This window comes from Pezoporus wallicus, unplaced genomic scaffold (genome assembly GCF_028554395.1).
Source record: "Pezoporus wallicus isolate ANWC-B61680 ecotype Strahan unplaced genomic scaffold, APGP_CSIRO_Pwel_v1 contig_8736, whole genome shotgun sequence".
Classification (NCBI taxonomy): domain Eukaryota; kingdom Metazoa; phylum Chordata; class Aves; order Psittaciformes; family Psittacidae; genus Pezoporus; species Pezoporus wallicus.
In genome coordinates this window covers 41,747-58,432 of record NW_026637072.1, presented here as the reverse complement: position 1 = coordinate 58,432, position 16,686 = coordinate 41,747, and the positions used below count along the sequence as shown (strand labels likewise).

Below are 16,686 nucleotides of genomic sequence, written 5' to 3'. Positions count from 1 at the left end.
CCTGCCTGCACCTCACCCCCCCCCCCACCCCGCCAGGACACCCATCCCCATGGCAGCATGGACAACGTGCGGCAGCCCCCAGCATGCACACCCTGCCCTGGCACGCAGGGGTACGGAGAGACACAGCCCAGCCAGGCAAATAAAATAGATGGTATTTATTAGCAAAATAAAGGACAAACTCTCACTCAAAGGCCCTGCCAGGTGGCCAGGGCCGCCCCACACAACCCCATGCTGCTGCTTCCAGTGCTAAAGGCAGGTCCTGCTCTGGGCAGGATGGGCTGCACTGCCCAATGGGAGACAGCATCCACGAGGCACCAACCAGCCTGCACGCATCCTGCTCATCCCTTTCAGTGGAGCAGATTTTTGGATGCAGTGCAGGATCCGTCCCAGCTCTGAGATGCAGGGTGCCCTGCCTGCCTACAGAGGGGCCTGGCACCCAGTGGGGTTGCCAGTGGGGCTGAAGGTGCAGCCTCCCAGCTCAGTCTCGGCCCTCCCACGCATCCTCCCGCTGCTTGTTCTCCAGGCGCTTCCTCTCTGCAGAGACAAGAGGAGGGTCAACCCCATGTCCCCATCACCACACAGGTACTCACTCCATGGAGGTGGCTGTAGCCCACCCTGGGGCAGCCCCCTCCCACCCAGCACCCTGTGAGAAAGCATACTCATGTCCCCCCACCACAGCCTCCCTGGGCAATCCAAATCTCACCCTGGGCTTCTTGCAGCTTCCTCCGCTCAGCGTCTCGCTGGGCTGGTGTCTGCTTGCTGCGTACTCCCAAGGCACCGATCACCAGCCGTCTGGCCAGGGCTGCTGATGTTTCAGGGCGCTCCTTGGCTGGCTGCAGGAATTCTGGGTGAGCAGAGATGGTGGACATCAGTAAGAGCATCCCAGGAGGATGCAGCACTTATGTGCTGTGGAGCTATGCAAGCTGCCCTGTCCCTCCCTGGTTATTGGGATGAAGATGCTGTAGCATAAGCACCATGGCACAAGCCAGCATGGGGAGGTACCACTCACCAGCATATGCCCTGGCTTTGGCTTTAGAGGCACGGGTACCCTGGGACAGTGGACGTGTCTTCACCATCAGGTGCTTGGTGCTGAGGGCATCGCGTGCTGCAGGGAGAGAGTAGTGGTGTCCATGTGTGAGGCCAGCTGCATGCCCACCATCTGGCCGTGGGAGAGGCAGGGATGCCTCCCCTCTGCCCATCCCCTGATGAACAGGGAGCAGTACCTGTTATGGGGCTGGAGAAGACACCCAGGGCATGTGTATCATCCACCCACTTAATATCAAAGCCTTTTTTCCTGCCGGAGAGAGGGAAGCTCAGCAAGGCATCAGCACTGAGTGGGCAGGGGTCTGAAGCAGAGCCCAGGTAGGGGACCCCAGTGCCGGTGACAGAGTATTGCAGGCAGACTCACTGATAGCTGCAGAAGACACGCATCAGGTCCTCAGTGCGGAAATCCGAGGGGAAGTCATAGATCTCGATGACATGGGGCAGCTCATCATCGCTGATGTCCGGTGCAGCAGGCTCAGCCCCATAGTAGTCAAAGCGGGGTGACTGCTGGCTCTCCCGCCTCTTCTCACCCCCTGAGAGCTGCAGGGGTGGGAGAGGCACAGCACTGAGCAACCCCTGCCCACCTGCCCCATGCCAGCTCCCAACCCATGGCAAGTGCTCCCTGGGAAGTAGTTCTGCTCCACGGCCCACCCCAACACTACAGATGGATTCATGGCATCGAGATATCAGGAGTTATTGACTGGAGTTCGCATGCTATGCACTTGCTTTTCCCATTACCAGCATCCCTCCACTTGCTGCGCTCTGCAATCCCACCAGAGACACAGTAGGAATGGCACCAGTGTGTGCACCCCCAAGTACAACCCTCCTTCTGCAGGACCCAAAATACATTTGGGGAACCACAAGGAGTAGGACAGCAAGGCCAGGAGGAAAGACTGATGTTTGCCTGCCATGCGGGAGCACTGGGCTTGGCATGCCCCTGCTGCAGCACATGCACTGGAGCAGCCCATCAGCACCCCAGCTGCCAATGTGGAAAAGCCGGCGCTCTCTGGAGGAGCAAGTTCTGGTGGTTAATCACCTGCACAGCTAAAATTTATGCCGTATTCCTCATTTGAATTTGTCAGTCTCTGCTTCCCAGCCGGCAGATCTTGTTCTGTGTCTCTGTTGGATTAAAGAGCCCTGAGTCCCCAGTCTCCTCCCCATGATGGAACTTACTCATGCTAATCAAGTTCCTTCTCAATCTTCTTCCTGATAAGCGAAACAGTTTGTGCGCCTTTAGTATCTCACAGTGGGGCACTTCCTCCAACCCTAAAAGACGATGGCTGTACACTTTGTTACTTCTCCCGTTTTTCATGGGCAGCAGTGTCCCACTCCCATGACATGGGGCTGCAGCTGCCCCCTACTCCCCTCTGCCCAACAGCATCGTTGCCAGTATGCCCCCCTGCACCACTCTCTGCCCAGTGAGCTACCATGCATCACTTCCTGCACTCCTCTTTCCAAACTGCACCCTGCCAATGGTAAAGGGTGCTGCAGCTGAGACATTGGGCCAGGGACAGCCCAAAGGCATCAGAGGCTCCCCCGTCCTCCCTGGAGCATGGCACTATGGACCAGATACATAACTCAGCCAGGTTCCCAGCCTGATCCCCCAAGCGATCGTAGCAGAACACACCGTGGCTGGAAGAGTCCATAAATCCCAGCCAGCTCAGTCAATAAAAAGTGCTCATTCCGACAATTTTATGGGGAAGATGGATTCACAGCAGGTGAGGGGGAGCTGCTGGGGCGGCTGGATGCTGGCGGAGGGTAGAGCTGAGTGATGGAGCTCACGGGACAAGCCAGCACTGCTGGCAGAGCCGCCTGCCCTGCCACCATCACCCTTTAACCAAGCGCACCCCTGCTGCTCAGGAAAGCGAAGGAGCCATCCCCGGGCAGGATGAAGCCCTGCGGTGCCGCCTGAGGGAGCAGAGTGCTCGGGGAGTGCCAGGCGCAGGGAAGATTAGAGAGAGGGAGCACAGAGTGCCAGAGCGGTCCTTGACCTTCACAAATCACAGAGTGTGGTGGGGCAGCAAGGACAGGATCCGTCTGGCTGCAGGCTCAGCTGTGCAGCTGGCACGGCTCAACAGGTCCCCCCTGCACTGCCAGCCCAGGCACACAGCATGCCCAGAGCACCCCAGCCATGGGGCAGGGCTGGGAGCAGGAGCTGGCATATGGCTGATGGATGGAGAGGGGGACAGCAGAGACAGGCACCATGGAAAACAAAGCCTTCACATCACACCTTGCTGCTCGCTAAAGACAGACCCTCACCAGAGCACGTTAGAGGGGTCTGTGGCTGCTTCCTTACACTCCCTCCTACTTCCTGAGAGTGCACCTCCAGAGCTGGAGGGAAGGTGTGTGCTGACACTCACACACCATGGCCCCGGCATACGTACACCATGGTCCCCACCTCGCTGCACTGGCTCGTGGAGAGTCCTCCAAACCTGCACAGAAATGGTCACAGTGCTTAATTATCCTCTGTGCTCGAACTGATTTCTGCTCTGAATTTGTCTGGTTTAAGCTTCCAGCCAATGGATCTCGCTATGGTGTTTTTTCCTGCTAGATTAAAGAGCCTTCCACTATCAGAAATCTCTCCTCCATGCAGAACGTCATAAATCTTGCTCTCTGCCAGCTATCTGCATTGCATAAGGATTCAGTTACGAGGAAGAACATTACTAATTTTCCTGTGCTTTTTGTTAATTAACAACAGCTCCCTCACCCCCAGAGCCTGTGCCCCACCTCAGCAGCCACATTTGCCTGCCGAGAGCTCAGAGGGCTCCAGAAGCACCACACTCAGCACAGGAACCTGCAGGGGTGAAGATGAGAAGTTTTAATCAATAAACCCCCTTTTCAGGTTCCTATTTACCCATTTGGGGAAGCTCCCTGGAAAGCTCAAGCTTCGCTCAAAGCTAACGTGGATACTCCAGAACTCCTTGGAGCCAGCACCCGTGCTGCACAGCACAACCTTGCCCACAGCAACCTATGGCTGCACCATAACATGGGCCCTCCCAGGGCCAGGCAGCTACTCAGCTGCACCCAAAGACAGAGCCGTGCCCACCGTGCCATCCCATGGAAAGCCAGTGCCCGCACCACATGTGCCCTCAGAGCAGCAGCACTGTATCCCTTGCACCAGTGCTCACCATGACCTCCCTGCTGGGGCCGCAGCAGGGGGGAACACAGTCAGGCAGGGATGGGGGTACTCACACCCTCCCACAGTCTCCGTCCAAGCAGTCCCAGAGGCAAGCCCCATGTGCCCCACACCCAGCCCCATGCTGGGCTCAGAGAGGGCACAGAAGCCAGAGCACAGCCCCATGGACAAGGTGGGTACCAGCACCCTTTGGTAAAGACGCTGTCATCAGGCACCATGAACTACTTCACACCCTGCTTCCAGCCCAGGGTGGACAGACACTGGAGGTACCAATATTAGTGCTGTTTGTTACTTTGGGCACGTTAATGCCGTTCAGAAAATTACCATGTTGACGCTACTGATTTAAAATGCAATAAGGGATATCCAGCCTCGCTGCAGAGGCTTAGCCTTCCTCACGAGCAGCAGGAAAAGAGAGTAGGTCTTGGTGCTAAGCAGCTAATTGTAGTAAATCCAGCTGCACGCGTGCAGGAGGGTATGGTAATGAGTCACAGCTGATTGAGAAGCTGTGGTTTCGAGGAAATGTCCCGTTGCTATTTCAATGGGAGCCCATACATCTCAGCCCATTTCTTTATCACCAGCCCTGGTTTCACAAGGGTGCAGTTGCAATTTACAGTGCTTAAGCAGCTTTTACTGGGTGCACTTTATGTACTGTAAAAGGGAAGATCTTCCCAAGCCTTCACCAGCACTGGGGGACAGGATGGGAACCAGCCAGGGGTGTGAAGGTGGAGATCTGCAGGCAGCTCGTGCCCTTAGTAAGAGCTGACGGTACTGCAGACAGTACAGCCAGGCTGGCCGTATGCCCTGGGTGCAGCCTGCCCCGCCATGCAACCACCTGGGAGGGCACAGGGACAACTGTCCCCCTCAGACCCCTGTCCCCACAGCAGCAGCCACCATCCCTGCAAACCCCCACGGGTGCTGGCTTGCAGGACATACCTCCTCCAGCAGGCGCGGGTCCAGGCAGTCTCCATCATCATTGAACAGCATGTCCCAACTCTGCTCCGCACCCAGGCTGGCCTGGTTTGGGGTTCTGGCACTGGTGCTGGTCTGCTCTTCCTTTGGGGAGCTGCTACGGAGACCTCTCTCCTCCTCCTTGGTCTCCTGGCTGCACTGGTGCTGCTGTGGCAAGCCTGCATCCTCATCTGCCCCCGCTGGCTCCTCAGCCCAGGCCGCAGGCAAGAGTTCCTCTACACCATGGCACAGCAGCTCCAGGGGCGCTGGGGGCTCCCAGCTCTCTGAGGGTGCCCCATCCCATGATCCACTCGCCAGCTCCTCCCTAGCACCCAGCCGGCCACTCTCAGCCCCAGTGCTGCTGTCTGTGCAGGCAGAACGGTTGCCTGCTCCCACCGCAGCAGGCACTGGGTCTCCCTCCCCACTGGGATGCCCAGCACATGCACTGCTCTCTTCCTTGCCAGGTGGAAGCCAGGATGGGCTGCCCATGCCCTGCCCCAGGGTGCTCTTCCCTGGGAGCACTGGAGCATCATCCATGCCACCCCCTGAGCGCTCAGGTTCGCAGCTGACTTCCGGTGCACCCAAGGCACACTCTGCCATTCCTCCCCACCTCTCCTCATCCTCTGGCACCCCAGTGGCACAGCCCTCACTCTGACCTGCCTGAAGAGAACCCCCACACTCCCTCTCCTCCTCCTGGGCTTTTGGACCCACTGCCTCCCATGCCAGCCTGTGCATACTGCCCAGGTCACCCAGCCCTGCTGGCTGCAGGACATCCTCTCCCAGGCTCTGGGAGACATCTCTAGCTGGTCCTGGGGGCATCTCTGACACACCACTTGGCCCTATCTGACATGCTGGCATTGGGCTAGTAGAAGGCATTGAGCTAGTGGGGTCACCCCCCATCTTGGGGATAGCCTCCACTGCCCCAGGCTTAGCACTCAGCGTGGATGGAGGGTCAGGCTGAGTCCTCATCATCTGCCGGCCGTGGCTGACCCCCCCAAGTCCTTCACCGTGGAATGCTTTGTCCTGGGCAACAGCCAGATCGAGGCACGGCTCCCGTATGCTGGGTGATGCTCTTAGGCTCTCTGGTGCAATGGGGCAGTTGCCTCCCAGCCTCGAGCTGTGGCCAGCAGAGGCTGTCCGTGGCTCCTTTGGGCCAGCATCCCCCTTGTTCTCCCTCCTCGCCACTCTGCCCGCCTGTGTCCTGGCACGAGGGCTTCGCCTCTGCCCCTCGCCGCTGGCCTGGCAAGTGTCCTGCACCAGGCGGTGGTTCTCAGGCTCCCGGCGCTGCCCGCCTGGTGTACTGCCTGCTGCTTGCACTGCTCTCTCCCGCCGTGCTTTGGGCACATAAAGGGCCATGTCGGGCTTCCTGCGGCGCGGCCGGCTGCCCTCAGCTTCCTGCTGCATGGTGCCACTGCTGCCTGCCAAGGAGATACAGTGTCACTGCCCTGACTGCGCCCAGCAGCCACCGGGCAGCTCCTGCACGGGTCAGTAGGTTGGGGTCCCAGCCTGGCACCCACCCTCACTCCAACAGCAGTTGGCACACAGCAATGGACAGCAGAGCCCCAACACTGCACCCACCACAGCAGGTCTACAGATGGGGTCTGGCACTTGGAGTACTCTGCAGCCCTACAGCCTTTGGTGGGGTTTACCAGGCTTGGGTGAAGCAGGGAAACCCTCCCAGTATCACTGGGATGCCTGCTCCGCTTTGGTAGCTGCTGCCTGGAACCCCTGAGCCCCAGGGGCCAGCATCCACAGCTGAAGCAGGACACACAGCCCTTGCACCATTCATGCATCAAAATCTGTGGAGAAGCTGGTGGCAGCCACAGAGCACCATAAACACAGCTCCAGCCCAGGACCAGGGCTGCCACCCCAGCACGCCACAGCCCTGCTGCCCTGGCCTGGCAGAGATTTATTTTTCATCAGCTTTGGCAGAAGCAGGCATGCCACAAGCTGCCAGGCCCCCTGTCCCTATAAATATGCATCAGACAGAGTTTACGGAGATGGATGGCGTGGGGGGCTGCGCTGCGGTTGAGGGGAAGGCAGAGCAGGGCTGGGCTGGGGCCCCGTGATTAATCACTGCCCACTCCATTTAGGGGGATTCATCACAGTCCACTGTCAGGTAAATCACTGGAAAAACACCTCTTCAGTAATTAATGTGAAGTGACGGATGGACAGCCCCCAGGCCCATTAATCTAGACCATCAGCGCCGACCGAGATTATGAATGTCAGGATGCATAAACTGCCGGCGGATCAATAGGGCCAGGAACCCATCCAAGGCTTTCATTTCCGAGGCACCTCCGGTACATTAGCCTCCCCTGCACGCAGCCCCCGACCAAGGCGCAAATGCTCCCCGTGGCCCTCACCGACAGCCAGCAGCGGTGCCAGGAAGGCAAGGGGAGGCCAACCACTGGCTGGAAAGTGGCCGGGGCAGCCCGTGCCACACGGCATCATCCCATCCTCCTGACAGAAGGGTGGACAGGCAGCTCCCTCAGCCTGATGGATGGATGGATGGATGGGTCTTTCACAGCTCTCTGGAAACCACTGGCAAACCGGGGCAGGGCAGTGCTCCCCATCATCACCGTGGCATCCGTGCCTGCGTCTCGTGCCCGTGCACTCCTGCCCACCTCTATGGCACAAGGCGCAGGCACGGGTGCCGCAGGGACGCTGGACACAGTCCCAGGGCTGCCCCAATCATTTTTCTGTCTCCGCAGCTCTTGTCATTTTTTCCCCCTCTTTGATACACTAATTTTGCTGGCAGAACGATCCACTTTATCGACCGCGAGAAAGGAACGTATCCTACAAACCCTCCAAGGTCTGGATTAGTCATTTTTCAAGACCGAGGTATTATACATTTTCTCACTGAGCGGCAGCCCGGGTGCAGGAGAAGAGGGGGCACCAGCAGACCCCTGGCACCACTATTTCCAACCACACAGAGCTTCCAACTGCACTGAAGCACGTTCTGCTAAAGGACTTTTCCCAGCCAAGCCCATGGGATATCACCAAACAGCTTGGAGAGAGGAACACTTATCCCCCCAAGCTCTGCTTCCCGAGAATTTCCAGCACAGGGAGCAGCCAGGAGCAGCACTGCTCCATGCACATCCCAAGTCACCTCCAAGAAGAGCCTTTGCATGCAGGATTTATGGGCTCCTCGAAAGTTTGCCATTCACCTTGCCATTCACCTTGCCTCACCCTCCAAAAGCAGATGGTGCACCATTAGCCAGACGGCTGGTGCTGGGAACATCCTCTCCCTCCACAGCTTTGCCTCTGCCTGCCGCTTGCTGAGGGGGAAGAGCCGCATCCCGCATCTCACATCCCTGGGAGAAGCACAGGAAGGTGGTGGCTGGCCCACATGGCAAACAAGTGCTGCAGCACTTTGTTTCCTCCCCATAGGGCAGCACAGCTCCTGCCCCCAGCCTATTACACACTTCATCGATGCCACAGCCACACATCGGCACTGACTGATTACACGCTCCAGGAGGCAGAGCAACAAGCCCTGGCTTCGGGTCTCATTCACACTACCCTGGAGAGGGCAACCCTGCTGCGTCCAGACTCTGGGACCAAGCTCACCCTGCAAAGCCAGGTGGCAATGGTCAGCACAGCCCCAAAAGGGCTCATGATGCCCTGAGTGCTGCCCTGCTTTTTGAAGCCAGCTAGCAAAACAGCTGGCTGGCATCACAGCACTAAGCAGGTAAAAGCATGCCATGGTACCACAGCAAAAGTGGTGGTGGGAGAGCTGCCCAGCTGCCTGGCACACAATGCCCACCAGTCCAGCACAACACATCCCCTGGTGTGGCCAGGGGATGCTGGAGCATCAGCCAGAAGGTGGTCAGAGCTCCTTACAGGCACAGGCTCCCTTCACAACATCCCCAGGATTATGCGGCTCATGGGAAGCTTGTGGCATGAGTTTGTGAGGCCTCAGAGCAGCTGCTCAGGCAATGTGCCAGCCTGCCTTTCTCCTCTAGTGACCATCTGCAGCACAGACAGGCAGCGTTTTCTCCCTGATTTCTCACCCCTTCCGGTCCAGGGAAGGACCCCACAAACAAGACAGGGCTGACCACATCACAGACCGGACTGCCCAGCGCATCGCCAATCCTCCATCATCTGCATCCCTGCCCAGCAGGTGAGGACACCTACACCACAGCTCCAGTGGCAAAGCCAGGGCCTCTGCCACTAGCAAAGATGCCGGCCACAGTCCCGCTTGGGGAAGCTGGGAACAGGCACGGATGCTGGGCTGCAGGGCTCACCTGGAGCGTGCCAGTTCCCAGAAAAGTTTCGGTGCCACCCAGCGCCCTCCCAGCAGGCTGCTGCATTTCCTGGCAGGGAGCTGTATTTTTAGCCTTCGAGGTTTCTAATTCCACTCAATCCATACTCCCATCAATAGAGCAGATAACCTTAAAGCCTTGACAGTGAACAGGGATGGCAGCATGGGACAGGGAGCCTTGGGGGACCTGCGTGCAGCCTCGGCACGCAGCTTGCGCACCTGCAATGTCACTCTTTACAGCCTGACACAGATTGGGCTCTTTGGAGGGGGGAAAAATAAATAAACACAAGAACAGGACCAATAAAAAAGGCAAGTACAAGGAGATTCTAAACAACCCTGCAGAGGAAGCCGCCACTCGCAGGGCGCATCCCATGCCAGGCACGTGCCTTGGCACACTCGCTGACTGCACAACACCGGTGCCCAGCAGCCTGGGTAAGGACTGTCTGGGGTTTTGGCTACCTGCACCTCTCCTGCTCCCAACAGATACACAGCCCAGCCCGCCTGGCTCACACAGCAAGCAACAGGGCCAGGGAAGGGCCTGGGTACCTGGCAGGGAAAGGCAGAGAAAAGGAAAGAGCACAGTGCTGCCAGCACAAGGCAAGGCAAAGCACTTCAAGGAGCAGAGAGATGCATCCTGTCCAATGCCTGCCCACAGCTCCAGGGGCTTTAAGACAGCCCTGTCCCCTGCTGCCAGGAGAAAGATGTTCTCAAGCAGCTGGAGCAAACACTGGCTATGGGAGGAGGCAGCAAAGGCATCAAAGGTACAAAGGAAAAAGATTTCAGTTGTGCCTTTCATTTTCAATGCTCTTAGGAGATACCTGGGCAAGAGGAGGGTGAACAGTTTCAGACAGGAGGAGGATTTGTAAGTCACTAGAGTCCGCTCACAGCTGCAGGAGAGAAAAGGGACAAAAAACCAGCAGGAGTTAATAGCTGGAGAGCTAAGTGGAATACAAAGGACTTTACAAATAAACCCAGCAGAATCAGCACAAAAGTGAAAAGATCTATTAATAAACAAGGAGGGAAAGAAAATTAATGATGGCTCAAAAATAAAGATGACTCAAAAGGGCAAAATTACTGTTTTTAACCAGAAAATTGCAAATGAGGCAGAGGCCTCGCAAAAACAGCTGCAGGGAAAGCAAAAACAGCATCTCCACATAGACACGATCACCTGGCCAGTGTGGCGGTGCCAAGATGAACCCATGGACCCATCAACACATACGTGGTGACAGGAAGAAACCAGGGCCCTCGTGACAGGCAGCGCAAACCAGGCACTGATTTTCTGTGTGAGAAAGAGTAATAAACCTGGAGCCAGTTCAGGATAAACCCTGTGCCCATCCCTAGCACAGAACACAACAGGCAGAGGAAGGAGCCTGCACACTCACTGCGATGGGCACCTGGATAAAGGACATTGGCTTGCCCAGCAGAAGGAATTTCAGAAGAATTACTGGACAAAGCTTTTGGACAAGGCAAGCAAGGTGCATTTCAGCTGAACTTCACGGTATTGTTCTATACCATCTCCCAAGCTTTCACTTGAATAGTGAAATGTAATTCAATTTGCAGAGGGTACTGACCAGAGAGGTGTTGCAAACATTGGCCAGAATAGGGAAATCATTCAAAGGATCTGAGAAATGTAGGAAATGCAGGTAGGAAACAAACTGAGACCCAGTCTGGGAAAATTAAGGTAAAATAACCCAAGGCAGACACTTGGTGGGCAGGAACGGCCTGAAAAGCAAAGCCCAGAGCACTGTGGTGCACTCAAAAAGCAGGTGGCTGGGATGACCACCTCAAAATGTGCAAGGGGCAGAAGCTGGGCACCAGTATTACACCATGGGCCAGGCCAGGGCTGCAACAGCCCCAGAGCGGGCTGCACGCAGAGCTGTGTGAAGGATGGAGGGGATGCCGAGGGCAGGCAGCTGTGAAAAACAGCGTCCAGAACCTGGGAGCACTGGGCACATGTTTTATGAGGCATGGGAGCCCGGCACACCAAGCACCTGGGGACGTTATATAACTCCTGTGCCCTCAAGGCTGTCCCTGCCAGCATCATTCAGTGACTCAATAAGCTGGGGAGAGTTTTGGGGTGTGCAATGTGCTGTTATCTGGGTGCTCCAGAGGCTGTGTGCCAGAGGCGAGTGGGACCAGCCTAGGCCATGGCGAGGGGGTCAGGGCTGAGACACGGAGTGAGGGTTGGGGCTGGGACAGGGAATACGAGTCAGAGCTGGGACGCGGGGTGGGGACTGGGGCAGGGAACAAGGGCTGGGGCCGGGAACAGAGGCTGGGACAAGGAATAGGGCTCAGGGCTGACACAGGGAATAGGGGCTGGGGCTGGGACAGTGGATGGGAGTCATGGCTGGGACGTGGGGTGGAGGCTGGAACAGAGAATAGAGGTGGGGGCTGGGACACTGGGGTGAGGGACAGGGCTGGGGTAGGGAGGGGAGAGCGGGGCAGGGGCACAGTGTGCAGCCCTGGCACCGGGCAGGGCGCGCACCGCGGGCTGCTGTGCCCCTGTCCCGAGCTCCCTGCCGAGCCGAGCCGAGCCGAGCCGGACCGGACCGGGCCGTGCCGCCTGCCAGGCCGCCGCCGTTACCAGTGGCCGCGCCAGGTCCCCCGCCGCTCCGCGCCGCCGCCACCGCTTCCGCCGCGCCGAGCCCGCCCCGCCGCGGGGAGCGCCGGGACCTGTAGTGCAGCACCGGCACTCGCCCCGCGCCCCGGGCGGCCGCTCCTTCCCGGCTGGGCAGCCCCCGTGGCTCCCCCGGCCACGCTGGCATCGCCGTGTCCCACCCGGTCCTCTGCGCATCCCCGGAACTGGGACCACCGCGGGCATCCCCGGGGCCACCGCGATCCTTCCTGCCCCAGGCACCACCGAGGGGAGGACTCTCCGCGGCTGGGGGGTGGTGGACACGGGGCTGCAGGAGGGAGAGCGACCCCTGCTCCCGCCTGCCCGGGGCACCGGGGAATTGCCAGGGGCTGAGGTCACATCCCGGCGTGCCGGCCGCCCAGACACGCAGCCCGGGGAAGGTGTGTACGCCCGTTCGCTCCGCTTCCTTCCCGGGGTTTGGCGAGGCGCAGCCTGCCTGTGCCCCACACGTGATGAGCGGGGCCCCTCCACTCTCGCTCACCCGCAGGCAGCTTGGGCAGCGCTGGGAACGTGCCCGTGGCCGGCGCATCCTGCGGCTCCTAATGAAGTGCTGGTGCTGCGGAGCACTGCCGAGCGGGCCTGTACTTACGGGGGAAGGATGGGAGAACAGGGCTGGATTCTCTCACAGGCAGGGCGAGGCGCTGGCAGGGGAGAGGGGCGGCTCAGGGGACCCATGCAGGCGTAGGGCTCACTGTCCGTGCAGGCCGATGGCTGCTGCAGCTGCCCTGGTTTGTCTGGTTGATGGACAGAGACAGGGACAGGGTCTCAGCCCCTCCTTCCCCTCCCAGGACCTGCTTCCTAACAAGCCAAAGCTCTCCAATGCAACTCCCAAGCAACTGCTTCCCAGGCAGCCTCATACTATAGGTGAGGCAGGGGTGATGCCCCATAGCATGCACACTGCCTGGTATGGTGGGATGCAAGGCTGGTGCCCAGGCAGCTGAGGAGCTGAGGGACCAGGGACCTGCCTCCCTGTCAAGGTGTCACTGAGGCACTGCATGGTGTATCAGTGCATGGGGTTGTGCCAAACATTTTACCCCTCCTTGGGTGCAGCTACAGGGTTGAGACTGCTGATGCCTGAGATCTCAGATGCCCTGAAGTACTCTGTTACACTGGGACCAGTACTGAGACCATGGTAGGCCCAGTGGCTCAGACTCAAGTAGATAGGGTCATCCCACCCCGGCTGCATTCCCTGGAGCAGGACAAGGAAGGCTCACATCAGGCAGGGCCACCCAGCGCCCCTTGGGGAGTAGTGCCTGCTCCAGCCCACGGTGCACAGGGGACCATGGTCCCTCTTGCAGGTAATCGATGGCAACAGATTCTGATCGCTTTCATTATTATTATTATTTTCTTATGCATGTGCGCACAGGAGATTTATTACCAGCTATGGAGGCAAAATCAATTATTCATGTTATAAATTAGAAAATGATTTATGCTTGTGGGAGGCCAAGCAGTGTGGAGCCCCTGGCCACGTGGGAGCTGGGTTTGTCTGCAAATGGCATCAGACGCCCCCTGCCAGCACTTCCCCGGGCTTTCTGTCCCTGCCACACAGATGGGGTGCCCCCATCCCATCACAGCCCAGGGTGACCCAGGGATGGTGGCTGGCAGGGAGCGCCCAGCCTCTCCTGCTTTGTCAAGCCAGGTGCCCTCAGACAAAGCCCAAGGAAGGCTGGGGACAGTGGTGGCTTGGTCACTCTGGCCAGTGTGGCAGGATGATGCTCCACAGCAGTTTCCATGGCAGCAGCAATATCGCGGTCCAAGCACTGCGAGGTGTGGGCTGCAGAAGGACCCCCTCTGTTTTTCCACTGGAGACATTCACATGTGTCCTCTCCAGCCCCAGAAGCTGTATCTGTGCTACTGTCTCACACAAAGGTCATGGTGGTACTCTCTAGACTGCTTGCCATGGGGACAAGGACCTATTGCACTGCTGACACCCCCATGCTCCTCAGAAAAGAGGAGAAAGCTGAGGGCAAGGGAGCAGCAGTGTAAAGGCACACCACTAGCACCAACCCCCGAGGCCAGTTACCCCAGACTGGGGCTGCAAGGCTTTGCTTGACTGCGGCCCACCTTCTGTGCTAAGGGGATCTCAGGTGTCCTGGGAGTCTTCCCATTTGTGGAGACCCTATTCCCCAAGGGCAGATGATGTTCTGTACAGAGCAGGGTGGCACTGGGCTCCCAGGCCTGGGGCAGGGTCTAGCTGCTGCTGCCAGGTCTGCCCCCAGACACTCAGCCTGGTGAGAGCTGCAGCACCCCATGGCTCTGCACTGGGGGGCTAGCAGCCCCGTTCTGGCTGCCTTGGCATCCTAAACCTCACTGCCCATGTCACACAGCCAGTGGGAATGAGTGCCAGGACTGGCCGGCCAGTCTCTGCTGATAGCCAGGGCTGCTTTTCCTTCTGAAGAGTTTTGATCTAAAGCTGCTGTGTCTGTGTCTCCCCGGGGACAGCAGAGCGGGCTAGGAGTGCTGCCTGGCTCTCCTTATCTGTTCATCTGCAGCTGCGTCAACTGGGGCCGTGGGGAGGCACAGGCTGAAAGGAACAGCACAGGAGAGAAAGGAGCTGTCAGCGGCCCCAGATCTAGGTCTGATCGCAGGCGAGCCATGCATCCAGCTCTTGCTCACGCACGTCCAGCTCTGGGAGGATCTCTGGCCCTTGGGATGGGAAGGAGAGGCAGCACAGGGCAACCTCAGCTCTTCACTGGCACCCTGAGCAGCCTTTTCTCTCACAGCCTCTGAGCCTTGAAGCCTCCTCCCAGCACCAGAGAGCTGTCACCCCCTGCAACCTCCAGGGCTCTGAGGGAGCTGAGAACTTTCTGGCTCAACCCACACATGGGAGTGTCAGAGGCTGCAGGGGTTAGGGTTAGGGCTAATGGCTGCCCCCCACTCCCTGCCAGGCTGTGAGCAGGAGGAGCACTGACAGCCAGGCACAATCCTGGGGCACCCCTGCAGCCACACCAGCCCCCAGCCTTAGGGCCCTCTGGGACTGCACCTTAGGTGCAGAGGAGTCTCTGCTTGCTCTGCTCTGACTGTAAAGCAGGCAGACAACCTGGGGAGGGCAGAGAAATGCCGCTGTGGCCTGGGACCCCACTGAGCTGTGGGCACTGGGCATTGCACTGAAATACCAGGCAATAAATGAGCCATGTTCCAGGGCCAAGCATCACCTCAGGTGCCTCACTGCATCCCAGTCCCCAGTCCCAGAGAGCTCAGTGCCACCCCATCCTCATGTGGGCATCCCTCTGATTTATTGCTGCAGAGCAAATGCTTACTGAGTGCTTTTGGCAGAGAAAAGCCCTGGGGAGCTGCAGCAGGTGCGCAGAGGCAAGGAGGGAATTGCCCAACTGCTGCAGCGTGTCAGGGGCACCCAGAGCACCCAGAGCCCTGGGTCTCTCCCCTACCCCCGTCCAGGGGACACACTCAGCCCATGGTCTGGGTCTGTGGAGAGCTCAGGGCTAGGATGGATTAGATCTGCTTTGCATTATTGCACCAAACACCTGGGGACTCGGCGCCTCATGACAGTGCTGTGTAATGTGGGGAAGCAGCTCGTGGTGCGGGCTGGTGCTGCCGGCGGCTCACAGGCAGGGAGAAGATTGCAGGCTGGTTGTGAAGGGGGAAGCTGAGATCTCTTGCTTCCCGTTTTCCTGCATATCTACAGTGAATAGGCGCAGAAGGCTGCACTTGTGCTCCAGGAATCAATACTGCTCCAGGAATGGCCTGGGTGCTCCTCCCTGCACTCCCTTGGGAGCCTGCCCTTCTCCCTGAGCTACCGCTGTTGCCTCCTTTGAGTTATTGTCTTGAATTCCAGCACTCTCAGCAGGACCATGCAGCAGCGTGGTGTGGCTGGTGACAACCCTGGGACTGGGGATCTTGCTAACCCGAATAGCCTGGCTCCTTCAGGAGATGCAAGGGAATAAGCAAGAGAGACCCTCTGGGTAAGATCCAGGTTTTATCCTGAGTCAAGGTAACGCCGGTTGGCACCGTGTCACAGCCTGCTCCATCGTGACCTATCTTGCCGTGGTCCCTAAGAGGTACCAGGGCACAGTGGCCAGCTCCGGAAAGCGGAGATGCTGCCAGGAGGCTGTTTCTGCCTGGCAGACAGTGCTCAGGGATGCTGCAACTGGAAGCAGCTCCAGATCTTGCCCAGTGCTGGCCATGGCAGTGCCACTGCATCAGGTGACAACTGCTGCTTCATGGGAAGGAATCTGGAAGCTTTCAATAGGCCGTGATTGAATTGATTCATCAATGGGATCTACTTGGAGCTGATCAGTCTTTCATGAGCCCTGGCAGAGGAGGCAGAGCTGGGCAGGCTGGGCATGTCCCTGCCTCCATGAAGTTGCATGGCTCCTCTGAAGCAGCTGGCTGCCCTGAGTGTGTACTGACCCCAAGGGTCCTGACAGCCCCAGATGGCTGCCACCAGTACCCCAGTTGTCCCCATAGCCTGTTTGCTCTTCCCCAGACACGGATACTGCCTGGGATGGCTGCAGCAGAGCCTGCTGTCCCTTCCCTGGTGAGACCCCCTAGCCAGGGAGCAGCAGCAAAGCGCTCCTTTCATTGAGGAACCCCATCGCCCCTGGCTCCATTGCAGTACCGCTGCAGGCACTCCTCAAGCCTCCTGTCCCGGGGCAGGGCAGTACCCCGGATAAGATTGGCACTGGTGCATCTCTGTGTCAG

General features: G+C 58.5%; 1 protein-coding gene across 3 annotated transcripts; it reads right to left on the bottom strand.

Annotated features, from left to right (window-relative positions):
• Positions 1-140: 140 nt before the first annotated feature.
• On the bottom strand, positions 141-12,644 carry R3HCC1L (R3H domain and coiled-coil containing 1 like). Of its 3 annotated transcripts, none has more exons than XM_057403103.1 (7): positions 12,506-12,644; positions 5,114-6,542; positions 1,409-1,584; positions 1,224-1,294; positions 1,010-1,105; positions 704-844; positions 141-534 (listed from the first exon to the last, which is right to left on the bottom strand). In XM_057403103.1, the coding sequence occupies exons 2-7, from the start codon at positions 6,530-6,532 to the stop codon at positions 479-481; spliced, it is 1,959 nt and encodes a 652-aa protein (XP_057259086.1). In that variant the 5' UTR covers positions 6,533-6,542; positions 12,506-12,644; the 3' UTR covers positions 141-478. The 3 variants fall into 3 exon arrangements, with proteins under 3 accessions (XP_057259086.1, XP_057259085.1, XP_057259088.1); XM_057403102.1 differs by lacking the exon at positions 12,506-12,644 and adding an exon at positions 11,974-12,026 and having other exon boundaries at positions 5,114-6,546; XM_057403105.1 differs by lacking the exon at positions 12,506-12,644 and adding an exon at positions 11,974-12,026.
• Positions 12,645-16,686: the final 4,042 nt, after the last annotated feature.